Source organism: Octodon degus, unplaced genomic scaffold, assembly GCF_000260255.1.
Source record: "Octodon degus isolate 3935 unplaced genomic scaffold, OctDeg1.0 scaffold00153, whole genome shotgun sequence".
NCBI lineage: Eukaryota > Metazoa > Chordata > Mammalia > Rodentia > Octodontidae > Octodon > Octodon degus.
The window spans coordinates 1595876-1605415 of record NW_004524729.1 but is presented as its reverse complement, the minus strand read 5'-3'; the positions used below and the strand labels follow the sequence as shown (position 1 = coordinate 1605415).

At 56.9% G+C, this 9540-nt stretch overlaps 1 protein-coding gene across 2 annotated transcripts in view; it reads right to left on the bottom strand.

Annotated features, from left to right (window-relative positions):
* Positions 1 to 1764: 1764 nt before the first annotated feature.
* Parvg (parvin gamma) overlaps positions 1765 to 9540 on the bottom strand; it is a 20724-nt gene continuing 12948 nt past the window's right edge. The window contains exons 12-13 of one of the 2 annotated variants that reach the window (XM_004642452.2): positions 4644 to 4716; positions 1765 to 4468 (exon numbers count right to left, since the gene is read on the bottom strand). In XM_004642452.2, coding sequence (XP_004642509.1) covers positions 4365 to 4468; positions 4644 to 4716 — 177 coding nt within the window. In that variant the 3' untranslated portion in view covers positions 1765 to 4364. The remainder of the gene's footprint in view (positions 4469 to 4643; positions 4717 to 9540) is intronic. The other variant, XM_023702555.1, reaches the window with a different exon arrangement.

Below are 9540 nucleotides of genomic sequence, written 5' to 3'. Positions count from 1 at the left end.
AGGGGTGGGGGGAAGTGTTATTATCGGACGGGCACAGAGCGTGGAGAGACAGAGCCCGAGCCAGTGGTGCTGATGGTCATGCAACCGGGGGGACACAATAAGGCTGAGCCCACAGTGGGAGCAGGCCCGTTTTATGTTATGTATCTTTCACAACATTGCACAAAAATAGAAGAGAAACAAGGGGTTGCAACAGAGCAGAGATGGAAGTGGCCCCGGAGGGCCTCCCCTCTGAGGACACGGACTGACCACAGAGACAGGGGACATCAGCGGAGAGGCAGGGGAAGCAGACCCTGGAACTTCTTCTGGGAAGGCAAAGAGAAAAGAGCCCTGGGAGACTTGGGGGACAGGCTGGGAAATCCACATGCCAGCATCCAAGGAAAAGCCCAGGCCAGGGGTGCCCGAGGGGCGCGGTTAGCGTGGGGCTCTGCAACCCGGAAGCTTGGTGCTCTGGTCAGCAGGGAGAGCAGGGACTAGATAGAACATCTGGAAGCAAGGGTCCTCGGGCCCTGGACAGCAGGAGGGCAGGCCAGTGGTCCCTGAGAGGAGCAGGAGAGGAGACAGCGCCCTGCGCGTGCCCGAGCGCACCACCTGCAGTGCCAGGCTGCAGCATGGAGATGGGAACCTCAACACAGCCCAGAGCTGAGGAGGTGGAATTTGGGATGTGGGATGGGACAGAAGAAGGTGCTGCGGAGAGAGAGCCCTGCTACCAGAGTCCCCTCGAGGCTTGGGTCAGATGTGGATGTCACATGCAGGGAGGGGCCATTCCTTGCTTCCTGTGCCAGGGAAAGAACCACAGGAATGGACTAAGCAGAAGGACGCATGGAGCTCAGCAGGGCATAGTTTGCATCAACCCAGGGGAAAGACCTCCTGATACTCGGGATGCGGCCAGGTTATCATCTGAGTAGTCTGTTGTGGGGCCGAAGCGGTCCTGGGTCTGCCCTAGACCCATCCTACAAAGTGTAAGAAGAAATCTCCAAGGGCTCAAACTGATGCCGAATAGCCTAAGAACATCTCAGACAGAGCCCTCATGCAGGAAAGAGACGGCCAAAAGGAAAGCGAGTGCTCAGCACCATGAATGTTCACAATGTCCAGCATCCAATTAAACATCACCGGGAACCCAAAGCATTATGCAAATCCCAACCAGGAGCAGAATTGAGCCTCAGAAAGAATCCCAGAAATATATAAACAGACCTGATATCTTCTCAGAAGGAGGAGAAAGCAGGAGTGTACTAGGAGGGCATTTTTAAAGAGCCAGATTGAACTTCTTGAGATAATAAAATGAACCCCTCTGGGGCCGGGGAGATGGCTCAGTAGGATAAGTGCTTGACCGGCAAACGCAAGGATCTGAGTTCAATCCCCGGTTCCGCAAAGAAAAAAAAAAAAAAATGAACCCCTCTGAAGTGAAAAATACAGTGGCTTCAAGACGAGGAGACAGCACCAAAGAGAAGATCAGCCAGCTTGGAAGCAGCAGGAGAAATCATCACAATGGGAGACAGAGAAAAAGGTTGAAAGCAAATGAAGACAGAAGTGGGGGTGCCACTCGGGCAAGAGCGCTTGCTGGCGGGCCTGAGGCCCTTGGTGCAATCCCCGGCCCTGCAGTGAGAAAACGCACAACTTGTGTGACCATATCCATCCATCTAACAAATATGCAGTCGGGGCCCAAGGAGACGAAAGGGAGACCAAAGAAGTAAAAATTATGATGGTCAAAGTATTTCTGAGTTTTAAAAACCATAAACCTCCAGAATAAAAAAAATCCTTTTGGCCCAGGCAGAACCACAGAGTACCTCCCACCGAGGCACATGGTCATCACGCTGCTGGAAGCGGAGCTAAAAGGAGCCTCAAGAACAGCCAAAGAGAAGAAGCAGAGGACGGAAGACAGGAGGAGCGGAGACTTCGCGCGGAAACCACGTCAGCCGGGAGGCTCCGGAGAGGCACCATTGAAGTATTGAAAGAACAGGCTGTTGGAATTCTACACCCAGGGAAGTTATCTTGCAAAACCAAATCCATTTCTGTAGGGACAAAAGCCCATTAATAGTAGACCGGCACCACACAACCTGCTTCAAGAGCTTGCTCTGGTCTGAATGTGACCCTCCAAGATTGTGCGTTGAAGCTGTACCCCCAATAAAAGCCAGAGTCCACAGATGCGGTCCATGGAAGGGTTGTAGGCCATGAGGGCTCCACATGTAAAAGGATTAGTGCTGATTCTAGGCCATTTCTGGCTGCAAGTTCAATGCCCTTTTGTTCCACACTCACGTGATGTCTTTGCCCTTCGGCCTGCTGCTGTGGGCCAGCCGGGCACGGCAAAAAGCCCTGGCTGCAGGGCCTGCCCTTGACCTTGGGCTGCCTGGCCTCCAGAGCCGTAGGAAACGAATCTCTGTTCTTCACGAATGACTCAGTGCCAGGTGTCCTAGCAAGTGTGAGGCTCTGGGCATGAGCCACAGTACAAGAGCAGAAAATGAGCCGGGACAGAGTCTTCAGGCAGGAGGAACCAGATGGAGGAAGACACAAGGAGCACTTGAAGTGGGAACCGCGTGGCTCAGTGTGCGGCCTTCTCTCGCGCTCAGCAATCTCTTCTGCTGACGCTGTGGGGGTTTGGTTTTGGTTTGGGTTTTTTTGAGCAAAATAACACATTGTGAAATTTATGAAATACCCATACAACGGTCCTGTCCTAGGTCAGAACATAGGGCTGGCTTAGTGAGATTAGGACAAAGTGGATGACAGCAACAGTTGGAAAACAAAAGCTAAGGTCCTGCTAAGGGAAAGAGGCCAGACCCCAGAGGTGACATCCTGTTTGAAGCAGCTTATGAAAAATCCTAGAAAAGACAAAGCCATGGCGACAGAAAGCAGATGGCAGGAGGAGCTGGAGCTAAAGGGCGCTGCCCCTGCGGGCCGAGGGTACCTGCCATGTGGATCTGTCTAAGCGCACCCTTAAACTGGGAGATTTTACCACCCCTAACTTATCCTCCATCAAGCTACAGAAAGTTAATTTATTTTCATTGTTTTAAAAATCTGCTGTTAAATGAAACACAGGAAGACTTGGGAAGCCAAGCAGAGGCATGTGCAGGGGACGAGGCCTTCGTGCGGAGGGAACAGAGATGGGGGTGTGGTGGGGCTGCTGCCTCACGATGAAGCCTGGCGTGGGGAAAGTGGGGTCGTGGTGTGTGCACAACCGCAGGATGCTCAGGGACAGAACAGTGTCCTGTGGAGGTCGAAGGGCACTTGCAGTACAGGACAGGGGTCCCATTCAGGGCACAAGGAAGCGGGTATGGGTGCAGACGGGGTGCGCCCGATGAGCTGAGGCTTCTGCAGGCTTTGGTTTCCTTTACAAATCAGGTGGCAGCCGGACAGGTGGCCGGGATGGTGATGGTGCCGCTTTCTCAGGCTCCCCGTGTCAGTCCTGCAGGACAGGCTGTCAAGCCTGACAGTGGTGGCCAGACCACCCATCCCCTCTCCCAGCCCAAGCTGTCAAACTGTGACAGCCCTGAACAGGGAAGGAAGGCTGTGTCCTGGGGTAGGTGGGGAGATGGATGCTTTGAGTCCGGAGGGCAGGAAGCACCCAGGAGGAGCAGCAGCCAGCTGGGTCCCGGTGCCCTCCACCCTCTACCCCACACCCCTCCACCCCTGCAGGGTGAGCCTCCCCCAGCTGTTTTGCATCAGATAGCTGCTAAGTTGCTCTGGAAGCCACTCCTGGAAGGACTGTGTTCAGTTCTCCTACCAGGTTTTCTCTGCAGAAGATACCAAACCTCACTTGAGAGAGCAACAGTCGCTTCCCCAGGGATAGACTGGAGATGACCTGAACCCTCAATCAGCCAGAGATTTCTCCTGCATGACATTTGGGCATATCTCCGAGTTGAGGCTGTGGGGCAGGGTTGGCCCAGGCCACAGCTGCTTTGGCAAGTAATCAAGGTCACATCCCCACGCCATGTGGCTTTGAGACCCTGGAGGGGCTCCTGTGTCTGAGTAGGGATCCTGGGGCTGTCACCTCTAGTGGGGAGGCAGACAGCAGGCAGCTGTGGGCAGGGGCTGGGTCCTGAGCCATCACTCCAATGCCCGAGCCCAGGAGCTCCAGGATAGGTGGTCATCACTGACTTTCACTGCCTGGGACCCCGGGGGGGGATGGACGTGGAGCTCCACAGGACAGGACAGAGGCTCCTGGGGCTGTCACAGCTTGGGGATCGAGCTCGCCCTAATGCACGTGTCAGGGCCATGCCTGAGATCCTGGCGCAGTCTCAGGGCCCCACATGAGTCATTCAGCGAAAACAAAATGAACAAGCCACAGTTGGCTTCACCCCTAGAGGAGCTAAGGCACTCATGCGAAGGAAACAGGACAGGCGCAGGAGAAGCAGCTTGGGGGGACGGTGCGGCTAATTTGGCCGGGGGCCCCCATCCTCCTTTGCCTCCAGCTTGTGCTTGTAGAAGAGGCTGTAGAGCACCCGCAGTGTGCTCTTGGCATCCTTGTTCACGATGTCTGCAGATCAGAGAGGCAGGGCAGGTTCTAGCATGCTGGGCAGCTGGGCCTGAGTCCTGTCCAGTGTCTGCCACATGACCAAACCTCCCCCCTGTTGCCCCCCAACTCTCCCCATGCCTCGCATGTCCCCCCAACACAGAGACTCCTGTCCCCGTGCCTTGCACGGCACTCTCACCTTCGGGGTTGATGGGGTGTCTGAGCAGGCCTTCGTCCTTCAGCAGGGCCAGGGCCAGGGTGACATTGTGCAGCTGCAATGACAGGGACCATTAGAGGACAGCAAATGAGGCAGCCCCAGCTCTGCTCAGGCCTAGGTCCCAGGCCCCACCTGTCTCTCACAACATCTGTCCACATCTGCCCAGATGCCTTCCATGGACCACAGGAGGAATTGCTCAGCATCGCCTTTCACCCCCATGGAAGGGGAGTGCATTCCTTCACTCCGGGGCCCTGGATCAGAGGCCTTGGCCACTCACAGCCCCGCATTGAGCAAGTATCCCTCCGGACACATGCACACACACTGGAGGCCACCTCTACTGGGAAAGGCCATCACCCAGGAAGCACTAGGGGTCACAGGAAGCTTTCAGGTAGAGGTGACACTGGGCCATGCATCTATGAGGTAAGGGGCCTCCACCAGGGGATAGAACAAGGGCTCATGGGTGGTCAGGACCCATGGGAATACCTGCAGGCAGGCTGGAGGCCTCAGGAGCCATTTCTCTCCCTGCAGCCTGTCGCGTCAGCCACACTTCCACCTGGCTGGAGCCTTGGCCCCAACCCCCTGCACTGTGGAGAGTGTTGGCAGGTCCAAGACCACCTGGCTTAGACCTCAGCTCAGCATGGGATCCCTTGAGCTCCACACTGTGTCACTTTTCCCCCACCCCCACTGCTCACCTGCAGAGCTGTTCACCTGGTCCCCTGCTAATATGTTTGCCATGGGATGCTGGCAGGAGCTGCCCTCCCCAGCTCCCTGCCCTGCACAGCCTCCAGGCTCCGCTGAGCCTCACACCCCGCTCTCTCAGGGCAGCAGCCTAGCATGGCAGAGGGTGTGGGTGAAGCAGGGTGAGCCCTGGATCTGCTGGGAGACCTTGAACAGCATTCCCTGCAGGGGTCCCAGCCACCTATAGCTCTGACATGGGCCCAGACATCCCTGCCTGCTCCTAACTGCTCCCCAGTTTCACTGGCGGCAGTTCCCATGGCAACTCAGTGGCACAGAGGCCGGGCTGGCCGTGCATCAGATTACTCAGGCCAAGAGAGGCTCCTGCGAGGCCCCAGCCCTGCCCGCTGCTCCCTGTCACCTCCCGGATGGTCAGCAGGAGCGCTGAGTATGGGCTGCATGCTGGCGCACCAGGCCCGTCCCCCTGTCCAGGTCAGACAAGTCACGCATCCTGGCCAGCCTCAGTTTCCTCTCGAGGGAGGGGGTGGGCATGGTGAAGATCTGCCACTCTGAGGTGGCTGCAAGATGGAACGGGATGGCAGACACAGGACAGAAGCTCCCACACCAGTGTGGAAAGAGGCCAGTGACACACACAGTGGCAGGAAGTGGGCAGCAGCGTCCTTCTCAGCTTGGGGCGTCCTTGTCACTGCATCAGAGGGACAAGGCTGAGGAGACCTGGGGTGGGTTCAGGACACAGAAGAGTGTGTTTGCAGTCGGTTGGCTTCCCACAGGGCTATCCTCCCCAGAGCTGAAGAGGAAACAGAAGTCACCTCACACACTCCGGGGACACCGAGACTGGGGTGCAGCTGTGGCCCCATTGCTCCATCCTGTCATGGGGTCCCCAGGTCCTCCCCAAGACCAGGACATCATGGGAAGCGAGGCCTGAAGTCGCTGTTGTCGTTCACATCCACGTCAGGAACATAGCACATAGGAGGCACAGAGAGCAAGCTCTGGAGAAGAGGAGGCCGAGACCTGGGGTCTCTTGCCTCCCAGCCCTGCTCTGCAGCCTCTGTGAGCCAGGCATTGTGCAAAAGCTCGATTCAGGATGGGGAGGGAAGCAAGGCGGTTGGCCCAGTTTCTCTGGAAATTGTTGAGTTAAAGAAACGCAACAGGGGCTGGTGAGATGGCTCAGTGGTCTAAAGCACCTACTTGGAACAAGCTAAGCTAAGCAAAGCACAGGGACCACGGTTCGATCCCCCAGCACCACATGCCAGCCAGCCCCGACCCCTGGTGGGCTGAGTTGGCTACACACAAAATAAATAAATAAATATTTAAAAAAAAGAAAAAAAAAAGAAACGCAACAGACTTTCACCGCAGGACTTCTCAGAGCCTTGAAGGTGTCGGGAGGCTTCATGAACCTTCACGAGGACACGTGCTTCCCAAAATATTTGATCACAGAATTCTTGTGTCACAGAGCCCCATGGGGGACAAGTGTTTGGGAAATATTCTCTCAGTCACTTATTTTAAAATGATTTGTGGAGCGTTGGCCGTGCCGGGGCGGCTGGAAAGAGCCCACTCTTGAGGGGTTGATGCTTTACTGACAGTAACATTAAAATGTAGCATTTGCTGTGGGTCGCCCTCTTCCTAACAGTGCACCTCCTGAACCCAAGACCGGCTCGAGGAGGAGCCAGCTGGCCGCGCTACAGGTGGAGCCGGCACGCCCTCCCGGCACTGCTTTTCGTCCCAGGCACGGTTTGAGAGGCTGTGGGGAGATATCCTGCTGCTCCGCAGGGGCCAAGAGGAGGCCGCAGCCCAGAGGACGCTTCTTGTCCTGCTGGGGGCAGATAATTGCAGGTGAGAAGAAGCCGGAGGTTCCTGGCTCCTGGGCTTTGATTTCTGCAGAGCAAATGACCACTTTCCTTCTGTCCTCAATTTCAGCTTCCTAAATGAAAGGCAATCTCGCTACAACACCAGGCTCAAGGAAGGTCAGATAATGGAAATGCAATTTCAGAGGCCGCTGTGCCCAGCAAGCGGTCCCACTGGTGTCCCTCTTCTGGGAGGGGTCACTGCCACCACAGTCTTCAGCGTGCTTGGTGTCTGCTGCTGCTGGAGCCAAGGGTCCCGCATATATCCACTGCTGGGCTGGGCTGTGGGGCCGCCACAGTTCCCTCACCTCCCGTGGGACTCTCTTGGACCCCTGGGAGACTCGGGGAAAACCTCAGGCTTTGCAGACAGACAGGCTGGTTGCAGCCGGCCTTTGTCCTAGTCAGCTGTGTGCTCTTGGCCAGGTAACTGCACCTCTCGGGACCTCCTGCGGAGGCCAAACAGGACAGTCCCCAGCCCTGGGCCCAGCATCAGGATGCTTCCCGAGCCAGCCGCAGGCCTGAGGGAGAATGCGAGCTTTTCACGACCATCCCGTGGCCCCGGCAAGGCTAGAGCCCTCTGTGGAGTGGACAGGAAGGGGCAGTGTGCCCTCTCGGCCAGCCCAGGTCCTCTGCTTGGTCTCAGATCTCTGCCTCAGCTGCAAGGAACGCACACCAGGCAGGCTGCAGCCCCCAGGAGTAGCCTGAGAGGCACGCGTCACAGGAACAAAGCCCCTGTCCAGAGGTCTGACCCCAAGGTGGTCTTTGCCCTGCTGAGCACCCCAGCCCTGCTGCAGATCCGTGACAATAGGTGACTGTGGTTTGGGAGGAGCACAGGCTGGACACAGCGTCTTGAGTGCTGGGGCAGATGCTTCTTCTACTAGACGTGGGCCCCAAATGCTCCCAGCCCTGGCCCAGCTCCCCTGCTCTCCGAGCCCAAACCCAGGGAAACAAGGCCTACAGTTGGGCCCCAGGAAGGCACAAGGCCTAACCTGGACGCTGGACCACACTGTGCCCAGCAAGGCCCCGAAGGCTGACCTGGAATGACCTTGGCCCTGCTAGTGTCGCCACATGAGAAGAGCCACTGGGGCAGAGAGATCCAGGGGGCCCCCGCCCAGGCTGCCCCTGCTGTGGCCAGAGGGGAGTTGCCACCTGGGGTCCCGGGCTGGTCATTGGCCTTCAGCCACCACTCAGGGCTCATCAAGGGCTCCCAATGGCCATGGCTGGCCTGATGCATGTCTGCCTTATGGGCCGGGGCTCCCCACGGGGGATGAGGCAGCGTGAAGGCTCAGAGGCAGGAGATGAGCTTGAGGAGCTGCGGCCGCACAGGAGGGGCTGAGGGGCAGGGGTGGGAGCCAGCTGGGCACAGACTTCCCTGGGCCACAGATCGCCATTCCAGGGCTCACCCTGTCCCCTCCACCAGACCTCTTGACCCCCTCAGCTCATCCTTGCCTACCTCCTTCCTTGGGTGACCACAGACCCTCCTGACTGACTTCCACAGTGTCTCCTAGCACCACCCCCCACTCCCATCCTGCCCTTCTCAGGTCTTGCAGCCCACTGAACCCCACACCTTGCTGTGCTGTCCTCTTCCCTCCAGTGTCTTTCCTCTTCCACCCCAGCTCTGCCGACCAAAGCCTTCTGAGGCAGTACCTTCCCTGGTTCCTTCAGATCAGGCTGACTACTCCTCTCTTCCAAGTCTCCCCTGCTCCCATACACACCATGGAAGTGCACATGCTGTGTGTGTCCTTCTTATCCGTGGGAGGACAGTGGGTGTAGTCAGAGGCCGCAAATGCTTGGGCTGTGTTGGTTGCCTCTATGTTCCTCAGCATGGGACCTGATACTCAGCAGGTCCCCCAGAGTGAGGGGTGCAGTGCATGGATGGATTAGGTGAGTAGATGGATGGATAGATGGGAAAGTGGATGATGGAGGCAAGTGGTTGGCTGGGCAGATGGATGGATAGATGGATGGATGGATGGATGGATGGATGGATGGATGGATGGATGGATGAATCCATGGATGAATGGATGGATCCATGGATCCATGGATGGATAGGTGGGTGGGTAGGTGAGTGGATGGATGGATAGATGGATGTGAGAATCCATGGATGGATGGATGGATGGATGGATGGATGGATGGATGGATGAATCCATGGATGGATGGATGGATGGATGGATGGATGGATGGATGGATCCATGGATGAATGGGATGGATGGATAGGTGGGTGGGTGGATGGATGGATAGATGGATGTGAGAATCCATGGATGGATGGATGGATGGATGGATGGATGGATGGATGGATCCATGGATCCATGGATCCATGGATGGATGGGATGGATGGATGG